The sequence below is a fragment of the Sminthopsis crassicaudata genome, chromosome 3, assembly GCF_048593235.1.
Source record: "Sminthopsis crassicaudata isolate SCR6 chromosome 3, ASM4859323v1, whole genome shotgun sequence".
In the NCBI taxonomy this organism is placed as follows: Eukaryota; Metazoa; Chordata; class Mammalia; order Dasyuromorphia; family Dasyuridae; genus Sminthopsis; species Sminthopsis crassicaudata.
The window spans coordinates 336,496,894-336,513,675 of NC_133619.1; the positions used below are offsets into that span (position 1 = coordinate 336,496,894).

At 37.8% G+C, this 16,782-nt stretch overlaps 2 protein-coding genes across 2 annotated transcripts in view; both read left to right on the forward strand.

Annotated features, from left to right (window-relative positions):
• LOC141561646 (uncharacterized) overlaps positions 1–16,782 on the forward strand; it is a 612,565-nt gene that overhangs the window by 248,462 nt on the left and 347,321 nt on the right. The gene's annotated exons all lie outside the window — the stretch shown is intronic.
• Positions 53–10,611, forward strand: FBXO45 (F-box protein 45). Its single transcript, XM_074301529.1, is given in 5 exon segments — positions 53–373; positions 5,634–5,768; positions 5,771–5,959; positions 5,961–5,993; positions 7,894–10,611. Coding segments are annotated over 5 exon segments (855 nt in total). The 5' UTR covers positions 53–61; the 3' UTR covers positions 8,080–10,611.

Here is a 16,782-nt window from a genome sequence, read left to right on the forward strand (position 1 = left end):
CCTCTAGAGCAGAGAAGGCGGGAGGCGGTCGTGGCGGTCCCCGGGCAGCTTGGGGGCGGCGATGGCGGCTCCGGCGGCGCCCCCGGCGGCTGTGGCGGTGGCGGCCCCGGGCGCTAGCGGAGGCGGGGCGGGCGGCGGAGGCTCGGGGTCGCCGGGGGCCGGGGGCCGGCTGCCGAGCCGGGTGCTGGAGCTGGTGTTCTCGTACTTGGAGCTGGCGGAGCTGCGGAGCTGCGCGCTCGTGTGCAAGCACTGGTACCGCTGCCTGCACGGCGACGAGAACAGCGAGGTGTGGCGGAGCCTGTGTGCCCGCAGCCTGGCCGAGGAGGCGCTGCGCACCGACATCCTCTGCAACCTGCCCAGCTACAAGGCCAAGGTGAGCGCCGCCGGCGGCCCTCCCTCGGCGCCCCCAGCCCGACCACAGCCAGTCCGGCCCGTCGCCCTTCCCTTCTCCCCCAGAGCACCGGCTTCCCTGTAGCTCCGCATCCCCCTCGTCCCATCTCTTGTTCGCCCACCAGGGCAGTTGCGGTCGTACCCCCCCCCAACTCCCCGTCCTCGCTCTTTCACTGAATGGATTATTGCTCTCGCTCCCCCTTTCTCCCGTCCTTGTTCTTTCACTGGGCTCGCTCCCCCCCCCCCCCATCCCTTGTTCTTCCATTGGGTACTTGCCCTCTTCTCCTCAACTCTTGTTCTTCCGCTGAACAGTCACCCCACCCTAACCCCACTCTCCTTGCACCCATCTCCTCTTCTCCTTCTGGGGCTGGGAACGGCTCCCTCATTTTATCCCCATGTTTCATTCTCCTACTGGGGCACGTGCAGTCACTCCCAAACTCCCCCGAAGCCTCGCTTTCCCAGTCTTCCTGCCACAAATAGGGCTTTGTTGTTCTGACCTAAGAACTTGTTATGTATTACTCCCAATTGCAGAGGTGCCCAAGCGCCCTCCTCGCTTGCAAGCCCCGTCCCACGGCACTTTTCCTCCCTCCAGTGCTCTGAGCCCCACTTGATAGTTGTAGTTCTTCAGTTGTCTTTTTCCTCCGTACCTGCTCCGAATCAGTGTTTGTCCAAGGATCTCTGCATCTTAGTCATAGAAGGAAATAGCAATTCTCTAGTGATGGTGGTGTGTGGTGAGGCCGCCTGGGAAATACTCCCTGCACAGAGTAAACAATTGGGAGGAGCTAGGAATGGGTTCAGTTAGAGCAAATAATAGATACTAGGGCTAGGACTTTGTTCATAAATATCAGTCATGTCTGTGGGACCGGGATATAAAATTAAAATTTCTTTGTGTAGGAGCTATAAAACATCTTCCAAATCACTATTTTAATAACTCCCCTTTATTTTATTTTATAATGTTAAAACTTTATTTATTTTAAACTTTTTTTTTTGACAGAATATATGCATGGTTAATTTTTTACATTATCTCTTGCACTCCCTTCTGTTCCGAATTTTCCCTTCCTTCCCTTCAACCCCCTTCCCTAGATGACAGGCAGTCCCTTACATGAATAACTCCCCTTTAATAAACAGTTTACTGAATCTAGGCTATCTAGCCTCTTAAGATTTAATTCAATTCAAACTTCATTTAAAAAACATTTGGAACCAATTCAGTGACGTTAAACTGTTTGATCTCTCTACTTACGATCTAAATGATATTACCAATTCAAATCCTCAGTATTTGCAGTTTTTTCCAGTAACAGATATAGCTTCTGTGGACTTCGAATGGGACATGTCATGAGTTTGTGAGGTGTACCTTAGCTACTAGAAAGTTTTTATCAGTAAAAAAATTTAAGTGTTTTTTGGACAGACACAGTTCTTGAATTCAGGAAGAAGTCGTTTTTTAAAAAAATGTTTTTAATTCAGCTTTTACAGCTGACCAAGTTTTGCTTAATCAGTTTTTACCAAACCTGGTAAAATGCCCTGACTTCATTGTTTCATTTTTTTATATTAATCTAAGTGAAAAGGTATGGCTCATATTTAGGATATCTGGCTTTTATGGTGTTATCAAATATAACTAATCCTTGAATATTTCACCAATATTTCATCATTAGTCTGTCATATTCTATTGAGTTTTTAGGATCAGCCTTTGTCGAGCTAGTGGGGCCACTACTATGGAAAATTTTCAGAGAGCTGGAATGGTATGGCATAGAAGTAAAATTACATTTTTTTCTGCTTAAAACTTTTTTCTTTAGAGTTATAAGAATGAAGGAGATTAGGAAAATATAGTTAGTCAATTTTTTTATATTATGCAATGTACAGAAGTGAAAAGGAGTTCTGTACTTTCTCTAGAACTTTACAATCTAAGTATTTGGAGAAGAGAGAGAGCTAAGGCAGGAATAGTTGGACTTTGTGGAGATGTAATGTTAGCTACTTTTTTGAAGCATTGGTAAGATTTGAGTATGTTAATAGAAGGGAAGCTACTCAAGTATCTCTGTGCACATAATTTAGGTGGAATAGGTGGGAGGTCTTGTGTGACTAAAATGCATAGGCATGTTTGGTAATTAATAATGGTTAACATTTATATAAGACCTACTGTGTGTCAGGCACTGTGCCAACCCTTCGATCCTCACAACAACCCTGGGAGGTAGGTGCTATTACTATCACCATTTTACATTTGAGAAAGTGGAGGCAAACAAGTTAAGTGACTTGCCCAGGATCACACAACTAATGAGTGTCAGAATGGATTTGAAATCAGGTATTCCCGACTCCAGACCTAGCTCTATTCACCGTGCCACCTAATTGCCCCTAAGAGCATTAATGAATATGTAGGGTGGACACAGGTTATAGGGGACATGGAGAGGCAAAGAAGTTTAAATGTGAAACTGGAAGAAGAGGCAGCTCTTGAGGGTTTTTGAGTGGGGAGGTGATATGAAGGAAGTAGTGGCAAAGATAGTTTAATTTGAGAAGGATTTAGAAGAGCCATCTATAAGTCTGTTATGGTGACCTGGCATAATGTGGTGAGGTAGTATCTTCATTTTTGAAGACGGAAAGGATAGTGTGGATAGAAGAGGATGATAACTTAGTGTAGTGGAAAGAGTCCTGAGTTTTAATCTTGGTTCTACCTATAACTAATTCAGTGACCCTTTTGGCATGTCACTCATTTTTTGGATTCTTTTTTTTTTTTAAACAAGTGGGTTACACTAAGTTTTTCCTCTAAGATCTATTCTCCAGCCCATTTTTAGTTTCTCTTTGTTGTTGTTATTGGCAAAATATTCCATTTTCTTTGCCAGGAAAACCCCTAATGGGGTGCTTGGATATAAAGTGTGAAGTTCAAAGATGATACCAAGATTTTATGCCTAGATATTAGATATAAGAAGATGGAGCCATTGATTGTGATAGAATTTGTCAGGAAGAGCTGTTTTGGGGAGAAGAGGAGGAGTTTGGTCCGGGATGTAGGCAGGAGAACTGTATTTCTGAGCTGAACTTTCCACTATACTGTTCTGTCTCATGTTTGAGCACTTTTGCAATGAGAGGTAAAAACATGCCTATGAAATTTGTTTTACTGAACAGATGAGTTTTTATAGGAAAACTTCACTTTTACTGACAATCTAGAAAAAAACAGATATAGCTGACAGTCTATATTGTATATAGTAGAACCACAGAAATGGTAAGATAGTGGTAGGTAAATGGCATATTCTTTAAAGCTTAATATGATGGTTAACCATATCAATAGGTACCATCCATAGGCCTCTTTGTTTTAATATTTTGGCATCCTGATTGACTTGCTCATATTTAAAAAAAAAAACAACAACACAGAAACCAAAGAATGGAATTACTAAAGTAAGATAAGTAGATACAGCTTATACAAAGTGGCTACTTTTTTTTTTTTTAAGTTTTGATAAGTCCACCTGACTTTGGCATGTCATTGGCAGTCTCCCTTTGAGCTTTACTTTGTAAGTTCTAATGATTGTGTTTAGATGCTATCTATCTGGAGGATGGATTACTTTACAAGATGTCTGTGATTATGGCTCATTGTATGAGTAATATCAGTCAAGAAGGTGGAGGACCAAGGGCAGTGCTGCTGAATTTGTGGTTATTAAATTTTTCATAAATTTTAGAGTTACTTAAAGGTCTGTTTTCAACAACAGTGTGGCTAAGAGGAAGATAACATGTCTGTTTCTGTTTTAAGAATACCTGACAATGGGAATAAGTCATGTATGAAGGATTAGAAGCCAGTTGACTGGGCTAGAGTTGAGGATCTATGCAGTAGTAATATAAAATCAGATGAAATCGTAGGTGTTGAATATTAGTTAATTTAAAGAATCTAGCTTTGATATAACAGACAGTTCTGAGCTCTATGGTGTAACATGATGAAAATGAAACAAGAAAAATGATACTGAACCTGGTATAAGCTCACTACTTGGAGGCCATATGGTATATTTTAACAGATAACTAAACTTAAATTTGCTTCCATTTTCTTCAAAGAGATAGATATTTGGCTAGAAAACACAGAATAAACATCAATAAAGGTCAATTAAAGCCCCAAATAAGTAATAAGGTAGTGAAAGAAATGACTGTATTCTTTATATCACTTTATCTTTAGGCTCAGGCATATTACATTATGGAAATAGCTTTAAAAAAAACAAACCCAAACTTGTATATATAGTTGTAAAACCATTGTTAATAATATTTGAGAATCATGGGGTCATGGAAGAGGAACTGAAGCTGGACAAATAACTTTTTTTTTTAAGGGCAAAAAAGTTGATAAACTAGCAGTTGATAAATTTGATGTGCATATTCTTTAACATCATAGAATTTATTACTCCAGTGATCTTTGAGCTTTCTTTTCTTTGAAAAGAAAGTGGTGATCAATAGGAATCAGCATGGATTTACTAAAAAAAGTCAACTTAAATTGAACTTTATTTTCTTCTTTTTGCAAAAGCACATTGGAAAGTGCTGTAGACATTGGATATTTTGATTTCAGCAAGGCATTTGACTGTTCTTGTTGACCTTTTTCTTATGTAAAAGATTGGAGAAATGTTATAAATAATAATAATAGATAAATAATAATATAGATATGTGGACAACTAATTAATGAACATACCTTAAGTGTGGTTTGGTAATGCCAAGTGAGGTCTTCATTGGCATAATGTAGGACTTTGTCCTGTACCCCAGTATATTATCAATGATAGGGAAAAGGCTGTTTATCAATTTGGCAGTTATGATAAAAGTGAAAGACATAGGTAGCATGTTACTGGCATAAAATTGGAATTTTAAAAGTATTTAGGGCAGGCAGAGGTTAATAACATTTAAAAGAGATAATATAAAAGGTTTTATTTGTAATCAGTATAAAAGCTTGTATTTATATTCAGAAAGTTATTCATAGAATTGTGGGATGAGGAGGCTTTAAAAACAATTCATGGGACTTTTAGTTGGTTCAGTATGAGCAAACAGCTTGACTTGTTCCTTCTTTGGAAATTTCACTTAACTAACCAGAAAACAATTTGGCTGAATTTTTACAATACAGTTTAATGCTTTTTGTTGCCTATCTAAGAATCTTCAGCTAAAAAGCTGGAAAAAAAAATAAAAATTTATGTTTTTTAATTTAAGACATATAGGCATATATGGAACTTGAGATTCAGGTGATTTTTAATATATGAGGGCTAATTTTCTATATTTTTGGACTTCTGTCTCACCATTTCTAGGTACGTGCCTTCCAACATGCCTTCAGCACCAATGACTGTTCCAGAAATGTCTACATTAAGAAGAATGGATTTACTTTACATCGGAATCCCATCGCCCAGAGCACTGATGGTGCAAGGACCCAAGATTGGTTTCAGTGAGGGGCCGTCATGCTTGGGAAGTCTGGTGGGAAGGCCCTCTGGGCACTGTGGCTGTGATTGGAATTGCCACAAAACGGGCCCCAATGCAGTGTCAGGGTTATGTGGCATTGTTGGGCAGTGACGACCAGAGCTGGGGCTGGAACCTAGTGGACAATAACCTACTACATAATGGGGAAGTCAATGGCAGTTTTTCCACAGTGCAATAATGCACCAAAATATCAGGTGAGAAACTGGGCCTTGCCTGCTATTGGCACACCCTGGAATCACACAAGAAAAGTTGTGGATGACAAAAGCTGTGGGCCTAGCATATCCTTAAGGTGATCATATCTCCTTTTTACTTCATTACTGAATCTTCACATTCCCTAAGGATTTGTTGCAGGTGTTCCTTAGCAATTTAATTCACATAGGATTATATATAGATCTGTAGTTAAAAGTAATTTTAGGGATCATTAGTTCTAGTTCCTTCATTTAACAGATAAGGAGTCTTTGCTCCTTACTTTGCTAACTTTACAGAGTTAGTCTATAAAGAACTAGAGTTTAAGCCACATTCTCTGCTTTTAAATTTAGTGTTCTTTCCATAGTATCTTTCTGCCTTTGAGAATATAGTGAGAGAAGTTGGGGTGATTTCTACTAGTGGAGAGAATATCTGAATTCCTTCAAAGCAACACTAATGTTTGTTATCAAGGTAATCCAACAAGGACCTTGCACCAACTTTTTCCCACCCATACTAGACTTTATAGGGGATATAGATAGTAGTTAAAAGTACCCTATTTCTGTTAATAGAATATTCAGAATCTGAGGATCACCAGCTTAGAGTTTAAAACTACAATAAAAATATCACAAAGCCTGCAATTTATCTGGATTTTTCTTAGAGAAATCCTTGAAATCCTCAGAATACAGGGTGACTCTGGAGAAGGATGTCAAGCAGTAAAATCAGTATTTTTAATAAAAGAAAAAAATTTGGAAATGTGTTAGAAAAGATGGCATCCAAAGACAAGATGGGGTGATGTTATCTTGATAATCAACATTAGTGTCTCTTTGGTTATTCTTTGTCTTTTTTTTTCTTCCATTAATTTTTGAAGTGAGAAAATACTTGGTTATATTATACTTCTAGAATAATTTAACAAGCATTGTTGCTGCTTTAGGCCAAAGAGATGTTTAAGTACATTCTCTAGTTGTAGCTAGCTTTATCCTTTTATGGTAAACAAAAGCTGGAAATGCATTAGCGTTTCAGGTAGAGATAATTTTTTAAAACTTTAATATTAACTACATTTTTAGTTTTCAGTTTTTGCCAAATTATCCTATATCCTGTAGTTGCTTCCCAGGAAAATATCCCTTCAAATAGAGAATATATGGTCTGTGGTGGCTGAATTGGGCACATCTTTCAACTCTGCTTCTGCCTCATACATTTATAACAAAAGTACATGATAAGTCACTGCCCTTATTCACCTTGAATAAAAAAGTTAAATTCACTTCAGCAAACATTGAGAATTTTACTTGTAATACAAAAACAAAACAATGAAAATGTTCTTCCTTAAAGACCTTATATTCTTTTTTGAAGGGGGGGAGGGAGAAAGGGAACTACATATAGAGATAAGAAAAATCGAAGTAGTCTGAGTAAAGAGATAACACTAATGTAACAATTGGGTTCAGATCCCACCTCTCTGGCTGTCTGGCCATGGGTAGGTCACTTAATTTCTCAGTTCCTATTATTTGTAAAATGGGGGCAATATAACTTCTGCTTATCATATGGAGCTCCATGGAAGTAAAGTAATTTGTAGATTTTAAAATATTGTCTAAATAGTCAGTTACTATTATTAATCATAGTAGAGGAATTGGCTCTGTGTGTTTATTATGCATTATATGTATCTATTACACACATAAACATATATATTTTACTTATATACACATAGTTTTCTAATTTCTAATACATGTACATACACAACTGATTTGGAACAAAATGCTCCTTAGCTTAGTTTAAGAAACTTCTAATTTCCTTATATTAGTTATATATTTATATTCTTGGTTTTCTTGTCAACTTTCTAGATTCTGTTTCATTGTCTTCTAGCTAGCCTTTTGTGGCTTTTCTTCTAACTTTTCCTTTTTTTCTTTTTGTTTACAGATAGGAGAAAGGATTCGAGTCATCCTAGACATGGAAGATAAGACTTTAGCTTTTGAACGTGGCTATGAGTTCCTAGGGGTTGCCTTTAGAGGACTGCCAAAGGTCTGCTTGTACCCAGCAGTGTCTGCTGTGTATGGCAACACAGAAGTGACTTTGGTTTATCTGGGGAAACCATTGGATGGATGACAGTGGCTTTATTGGGATCCAGGAATAGAGGAGAAATCTGCTTGTGGAGAGTGGAATCATGAGATGACACTGCCGTGCATGCTTGTCCAAGAAATGTCTCGGGAAACCCATGGAGTTGTAAAGTGGAGAAGCAGCTCCACAACAGGGATTGTCTTTGTTTCCTCTTTCAACCAGGCCAGAAAAATCCTCAGGGTTGCAGTTGGTTGAGTGGGCAGTTAATATGTGCATGTTACAACAGATTTCATCTCAAAGTTAGCAATGTGTGATCTCAAATGTTTAAGGTGAGATTTCCGAGATACTGTGACAGGGATAAGATAAGGAGGTAACTTTGAGATTTGTAAGTAGTGTTTTTGTGTAGAGAGACTGATCCATTTTACAACTGCCTGTTCTCCTCTCCCTCACACTCCCAACTCCCCTATCCCTTTTCAGCCAACCTGGCTATTAGAGAATGAAGCTGGTTGGATTTTATTTAATATTTTTAATATACTGAGAAGCATGGTCTGCCTGGACTGCACTTCTCTAACAGAGAAAAAATTGTGCAGCTATTTTAAAAATTGTATATATAGTACATGTAAAAAAAACTGTAAAAAAAACCCCAAAAGAACAAAGAGTTGCTTTGTTCTGGTTTAATTTCTTAAAAGAAAAACCACTACATGGTACAAATTAGAACAACTTTTGAGACAACTAGATAGCTTTTAAAATGGAATTTCCAGAGAGGTGCTGTGTTGATTCATTTTGTATAATATTTGACTTATAATTTCAATAGCTATTGTATTGTTTTCATAGTCCAAAATGATGGTGACAACATCTCAGATCTTTTTTTTTTTTTTTGAGGCTGGGGTTAAGTGACTTACCCAGGGTCACACAGCTGGGAAGTGTTAATGTCTGAGACCAGATTTGAACTCTGGTCCTCCTGAATTCAAGGCTGGTGCTCTATCCACTGCGCCACTTAGCTGTCCCGACACCTCAGATCTTTTAGCTGAAAATTTCCTTTCTGTTGAAAAGTGAAGGAAGGTCAGTCTATTTTTGGTTACATGTTAATATCAATAAGGACGATCTAAAAATATCCTCAATATACATTCATGTGATATTTGACCCCATATCTTGGCCTTCCAAGAAAAAAAAAGTATCTCATTGGCACATACAATTATATTTGCTCTTGACAAGACCTATATTAGTATAATAAATTGGCCTTAGGAAAAGGATTATTGGATTACTTTTCCCTTTTGTTTTGTACTTTTAATACTGTAGAGACTGTTGGATATCTTTTTAATAGTCTGCCATGTTTGTACCATGCAAGCAGCTAAGCCACTGATGAGTTACCAAAATAATAGTTATTCTCTTGGGTGATAGGAATTTTTACCAGTTCTGAACCCAACATAGAGGTTAAGAAAATAGAAAATAATTGGCCACCCAGGACTTGTCAAGTATTCCCTGAAAGCTTCAGTCTGGCAATATTCTGAAGGCTTTTGTAACTGATTCCAAGGTTTAACCCTGCCTAAATATATGACTTCATGGAGAAGTAGTTTTTTATATGATGTGCCCTTGGAATTGCTAATGTTCAACATATGGACCGAAATGTTGGGGGTGGAGTAATTGGAATAGAAGCCAATTACATAATTTTTCTGTGTTAAAACATGAATTGTGTGATTTCAAATTTGTCTTTGTGTTAAGAGCTTGCTTTAAGGGAGAAGTGGAATCTTTGTGCCTCTTAGGCTATTGCTGTGTGTATGTTTGTTTTTAGATCTAATAAAATCAGGGTATATGGTACAGCAGGCAGCTGGCTGGGATTCTTGGGTGTCTTCTGGAGAATTATGTTTGTAATACTAGATAATCATCTGAAAGAGTGGTAGAAATCAACCCCAGAACAAAGGTATTTTACATACTGCCCTTTGAAAGATTTTAAAATATTTCATCTTTTAGAATATTGCTTGGAAAGGGGATACCTGTTGAAGATCTTCTTTTGTTGCATATGTATCCATAGAAGAAATTTTTAAACACCCTATTAAAATTGAATACAGTGGGGTTGTGAGTGTGAGTGTTAGGATAGCTGCTACAGCAATATTAAAAAAATAATAATAATTTACATAAAAAGGAGAGAATTGGCCTCATTTAAATTGATTCTAGTTTGAAGAATATAAGTTCCCCTATTACTTGCCACATTTTCATTAAAGAATACAGCCAATTCCAAGAACTTTTCATGAATATTTTATTTGTAAAAGTTGATACATCTCTTTAATATTTGTTTGCCCCTGAGTTTTATAGGTACTATTGGGACAATAGAGATGCATAGTTGGTGCACAGCGAACTTACAATCACTAATTGTCAATATATCGCATGGTAGACCCTACCTTGAAGGAGTTTTAAATATCCCAGTATCCCATTTGCAATTTCAACAAAGTACACTTGGGGTAATAGGGGAAGGGAAACCAGGAAAAGTAAAGAGCCTTCACTTATAACTTGATATAATTTATTGGAGACCAATACTAGCTGTATAAAATATTAAAATAAACTGTTACAATGTTCAAGGAATTGGCAATCTTATTCTTTTTCATTGCTGCCAAGATGGTATTCATAGTATAATAGATTATCTTCATATAAGGCTTTAAGAATTACTGAGTATTCTACATTTGAGTATTTTACATAACTTTGTCCGAGTCTCACAATTATGCAAGTATTATGCTCGTTTTACCGCTGTAGAAGAATGTAATATTGAAGGTTGAGTGAAAATCAGAGTGTTCTTATTCTGCCTCAAGTTTTGTTAAGGAGAGTCTTTTGCACCTTGTTTGAGCATGTGCCCACGCACACACACACACTGAAAGCCAAATCTAGGGCAATTGGAGCTTTCTGGTAGAAAGGTAATTGAAAAGCAAGTTGGTATTATATTAAAATGAGACTGTAAAAGTTAAAAGTCTAATTCTTTCTATATAGTGGGAAATTAGGAGCGTCTTTCATTATGGAAAAATCAAGACAATTTCACTATTTTTTGTTCATTGATATTGTCTTACTTTAGCAGTATCATCAACTACCTGATATAGTTAGGAATTATTCAAAGTGGTTTGAGATTATAAAGTCCTCAGTAGTAATTAAGAGTTCTTTAAGTGTTAGAAAAAAGTTTCTGGGAAAATTACTTTTTAAAGTTTTCTTGATTGATGTCCCCCTTACTCAGTTTTATACAGAATGACTTGGAGGTACTATTCAAGTGATTGCTTCAAATGGGGGAGATCAGAGTTGGTTTATATGAGATTGTTAAGGGAGACAATATTAGAGAGGTTTTAGGGACCAAGTGTGTGGAAGGAACAGGAGGAGAAGGTGAATCAGTGGGAGAAGTTGTTAGGTAAGGAAAGAATCAGGAGAGGGAAATGCCATGGGAAAGAGGTGGGCTCTGTTATTAAATGCTATATTTAGAAAGGTTATAGTTTTGGGAATTATGAGGCTTTGGAAACCCTGGAGAAAGAAAGTTCAAAGTGATAGGGACAAAAGCCACATAGGGGGACGATGGGGAAATGAAAGTCAGAATTATCTTGCTGGTGGTTTGTCCTTAGATATCAAAGAGGACCCTGACATGAGGGAGGTGATACCATGACCTGCTAGTGAATTGGATTTAAGGGAGGGAGGGAGGGGACACCTGCCTCACTTTACCCTCTAGAGCCATCTGGTTCCAGGGGCCCAGAGATCAGGACAACTAAAAATGGCCTTGGATGCAGTAGGAGACCTTGATTTTTTAAGCTAAGGTCTTCAACAGATCTCAATTTGAGAAGCTACATGCATTTAGTGATTAAGGATAGTAGAAATTGAGGCAAAAAAAAAAAAAAATTAAATAAATATGGGAGAGAAAGACCCTCACTAGAAATGTAGCAGTGACTTGTAAGAACTGAACGTTTGGTATAAGTGGCGTTAAGGGGAAAGAGATTTAAGGACTGGAGACATCCAAGCATTTTGTAAGAAAAGGGGAAGGAACCATTAGATAAGGAGAGGTTTAGGATCAAGTACCCAGGGGAATTGGACAGGAATGGGCAAAAATGTTTTGAGATATGGAGCAGTATAAAAAGGGGCAATTTTAAATTATTTTAATTTTTATATTATTTTATTATTAAATCAATGGTGGACATCAGTCTTAGGGGATAAGATATCGATGTTGAGAGCAGAAAAGGAGTATGGGTTTTTGTTGACAGATGATCATTTCTTCAGCTTTTAAATGGTTTGGGGAGAAAAAGACATTTATTCTCCAGAGCATCACCCTGCCACCCCCTTCTGAACAACTGCTTGGCAGCACTTCATAGTCAGGAGTTGAGGAAAATGAGGTACACTTCTCCCCCAAATCACTTAGTCATTACCCCTGCTACTCCAGCGTCTGTGGGGAATTACTTTGATGTGCTGATATATATGAGCAGTCACAAAGAATTTTCACTGCATTTAGTTTTGGTTTTCTGAATTTATCTTGTTTAGTAGGAGCAGGCAACATGGATCACTTTACCAGTCTGTTGTGCTAATTTCCTTTTAGATCCTCCTCGAACAGTTTGTTTTTAATTAAATCTATTCATTAAATTAGTATTGGGAGCAATGTGTTCTCCAGGCATCAGGACTTTTTCTACAAAAAAAGTACCAAGTTCCTCCAAACTTAAGATCTGACTGTGAATCAGATTTTAAAGTTGGCTTTAATGAGATTCCCAGAGGAGATGAAATAAGGAAGTGGCCATTGGTGATTCTGTTAAGTTTAATCTTTGTTCCTTTTTAAACAGAAGATCATGATCTATACTACAAGGAAAGAAATTATTCTGAAATCTTAAATCTAGTTTGGTATTACTGTATGACTGAGAAGTCATATTACTAGAACATTGGTAAAATGTAGTAATAAGAAAACCTGGTGAATTTAAGGTATTATTGCAATAATAATTATTGCCCATCTTTTCTTTTGAAGATAGCTTCCTAAAATGCCATATGAAATTGCTAAGCTTGAAGAAGTCAAATTTACATGATGGGATGAGATCTAACACATTCTGGCTATTGATATAGTTAATTTTTGTGCAATAATTTGAGCTGAAGCTTTAACTATAGATACCCATTACTCTCTTCTGAGGATTGTAGTAGGGGAATAAAGGAACAAGTATTCATAGCACCATCTTATGTGCCAAGTACTGTGCTTAGTGCTTTACAAATACCTCATTTGATCCTCATGATAACCCTCAAAGGTAGGTGTTCTTATATCTCCATTTTACTGCTGAGGAAACTGAGGCAGACCGAAGGTGAGTGACTTGCACAAGTCACACAGCTACGAAGTGTCTGAGGAAGTGTCTTGAGGCCTCAGTTGAACTCAGGTCTTTCTGACTTTGCATTCAGTGCTATTTTCACTGTCCCTGTGATCTGCCTTCAGGTTTTTTGAGGGAAGTGATTGTTTTCTATATCCCCTGTGCGCCTAGGCACTTAGTTTGAGTCATAGAAGGTGCTTATTCACAAATGCTTGTGGAATTGAATTGATGTACCATAAGAGCTTCAGCCTTTTACTGTCTCTAAAGGTGAAATGATATGTTAATATTTGGTTTGTAGTGAAGAAATGAAGCCAGAAAAAGTGATTGCCTTTAACATAGTGTCCAAATTTCCTTATTTTTAAATTTAAAAGAGCATTGAAGGTCTTACTACATCTGGAAATTTCTGTTCTTTTGTACTTTGGTTTCCTTTGGGGAGAAGGGGAGTTTTATTGAGGCCTTATGTTTCTACTATTTAAAGAACTCCCCCACCCCTCATCATTTCTATTTACAAAATAGGGTAGAGAGAAAAAAAAAAGGTGGTATGTGAACTATAAATCTATTATGTACAGTTGGATATCTTTGTCACTTATTTCTGGATATCTCTCCATCAATTTGAACCTTCTTTCATAACAAAGAAAAAGTTATGCTAAAATAAAAGATAGTGACGGCTTCTGGAAATGTAAGCAAGATTATTATCCCTTTATAGTCCTCCCTGTCCCATTTCCTGCATCATTTCCTCCCCCACCCCTCCCCTCATAAGAAAGACAGTTCGTTAAATCTGTACTCAAGGAGCAAAATTGGTTATTATAGTTACTTAACTTGGTATCCTTTTAGTATTTTAATTTACATTATTATGGTCATTGTGTTATTTCTTGTATTCATATGATCACTTGATATTTCTCTGTATTTCTAATTTGTCACATTTCTTACCGTACAATAATTTCCACTGTATTTATATGCCACGGAGAGTTTAGCTATTCTTTTATTTAATGGATATTCATTTTCTTTCCATTTCTTTGCTACCATTGATTTCCTTTTCTAATTTCCTGCAAAGAGTATTATTATAATTATATTATTGTTACAACAAACATCTGGATGGGGCAATTAGATAGCTCAGTGGTTAGCACTAGGTAGCACTGGCCCTGGAATCAGGAGGATATAGATTCAGATTCATTCTCAGATCCTTAACACTTATTAGATGGGTGATCCTTAACCCCCCTCCCAGCCAATCCCAAATCCCCAACAATACACATCTGTATTTAGAATCAGTGAACCTGAATCCAAGCCTGGCCTGGTACTACCATTTCCTCATCTGTAAAATGAAAAGTTTAGACCAGATAATTTCTATAAAATTCCTTTTCAGCTCAGGGATCAGCTTGTGAATTCATGATTTGTTTACACCAAAAGTTTGTTAACCCTAAGTAATGACTAGTGACTATAGGTAAAAATGAATTTTTTTTTCAAGAATAATAAGATATTAATGTCACATAAGGTACAAGTAATTAACTACAAAACCACACAATATATGAGCCTTTGATATATTCCTGTCCACCACTGAAGGGGTTGGCAACTTTTTTTGACTCCAGTGCTATTAGTCTATTAGTAATAATTCCTCTCCCCATCCTACTTATGACTGGTACAAAAATAAGTGCGATTTCAAGACCTTACTTGTTCTGAGAACTGAGTGGCAAGAAGGGTAAACCAACTTTTACTTTAAAAATGAAACAGCCTCAAAGCAATCTGCCCCTGCTCAATTCCTCTCAATGGGAATTCTGACCTGATGTTGAATTTTGAAGTTATTCTGTGACTTGGCAGAGGGCTTTGGCTATGAAAAGGAGTAGCTATAACCAGAAGTTGGCCAGATCCCTGAGCTAAAGACAATTCTCACATTCTCCACCTTGGAAGAAATAGCCTTGTTGGCATGAAGAACCGAAGTGTAAGTCTATTTGTTACTATTCCTTACCTAAATTTCAACCTATACCCCTTACTCTGATTCCTCCTGGAGAGGATAATCAGACTTGGACATGAGGAACCCACTACCTATTCTTAGGGGAAAAAAGATTGCTGGGAATGATTTTTAAAATTTTTGTTTTTTTTTAACAAAAATACACCATCTGATCTTCCCTTTCTTCCTCTCCAGCCTAACTCTTGTAACAAATGGAGCAATCAGATTTTGAAGGTGTCAATATGAATGCACAGGTCTTTTGAGTTTTGTTGCCTCCCAAATCAGAGGAACTTCATAGGCCAATAGACTTGTACTGTCATACTGATGAGAGAAATGGCTTATCACTTCTCTTAACCCCTGACCTCCCTCCATTTCCTACACCTTCTATTTTTCTCAAAAACAACCTTAGTTAAAGGGATTCTCACACATCCCTGACCTGAGCTACAAGGTGACTGTGGTAGAAGGCTTGGGGCAATGGAGGTCCTGCTCCACAGGAAACACATCCATCCTGGAATGAATAAGCCCCCCCAAAATAGTAGGGTACCTGTGCTTCCAGTGGCCCACAGGAGAGAAGGTAAGATGTCTTTTGGGCAGGCTTTGTCCTCATCTGTGACTGATCCGGATTCCTAAACAACTGGCTGTGACACCCGGCTCCTCCCCTGGCTTCGGAATGACAAGGCTGGACATGGGTAGCACCTTCCTGAGCCGGCTCTGGCCTTAGTCATCACAGGAAACGCTAGGGTGTCCCAAACTGTGGTAGGCAGATTCCGGTCCTACCCACTCAGGCATAGAATCTTTGGAAGTAAAGCTGAAGGCCTCTCTTCTCCCTCCACTCACCCCTGCCCATCTTGGCCTGCTCCATGGGCTGCATCTGCTTTGCCATCTCATTCCATTGTGTCCTCAGGTACTATAGATTAACAGATTTTTTTCATGCTACATCTCTTCACACACCAAGGAGAATCTGACCCCTTCCAAAAGATAGTATTTCATGAAACTTGATAGTTCTTACTCCTCTGACACTTCCAAGTTTTTGTCACAATAACACCTTTAAGGTACATTGCATCAACTATCACCTAGGCCACATTCTAATTTTATTAATTACTGGCTTGTTTTATTCACAAGATATTCTCCCTCCTTTCCCAAGGAGCTATATTTCTATTCAACTCAAAATTTATCATTGTACTTAGATACATTGTAACTTAGATACACATTTATGACCCTTTTTCTATGGAACCTACCAGTTCTTAACTCTTGACCTCCACCTTAACACTTTATTCCTAAGAGGTTGGACCCTTTATCGACTACCCATAACCAGGGGCAACACAAGGGACACAACAAGGGTTTTCAGGGATACCATAATGTCTCAAAAATTGATATTTTGTGCCATTTTAAAAGTTTGTATTTTAGTTACATTTAGTTAATTAAAAACGGTTAGTTAAATAACATTATGACTGAGTAGGCAGTAAGTGGTTCCCTTAAAAAAGACCCTAATTCCCTTAGTGCGCATAC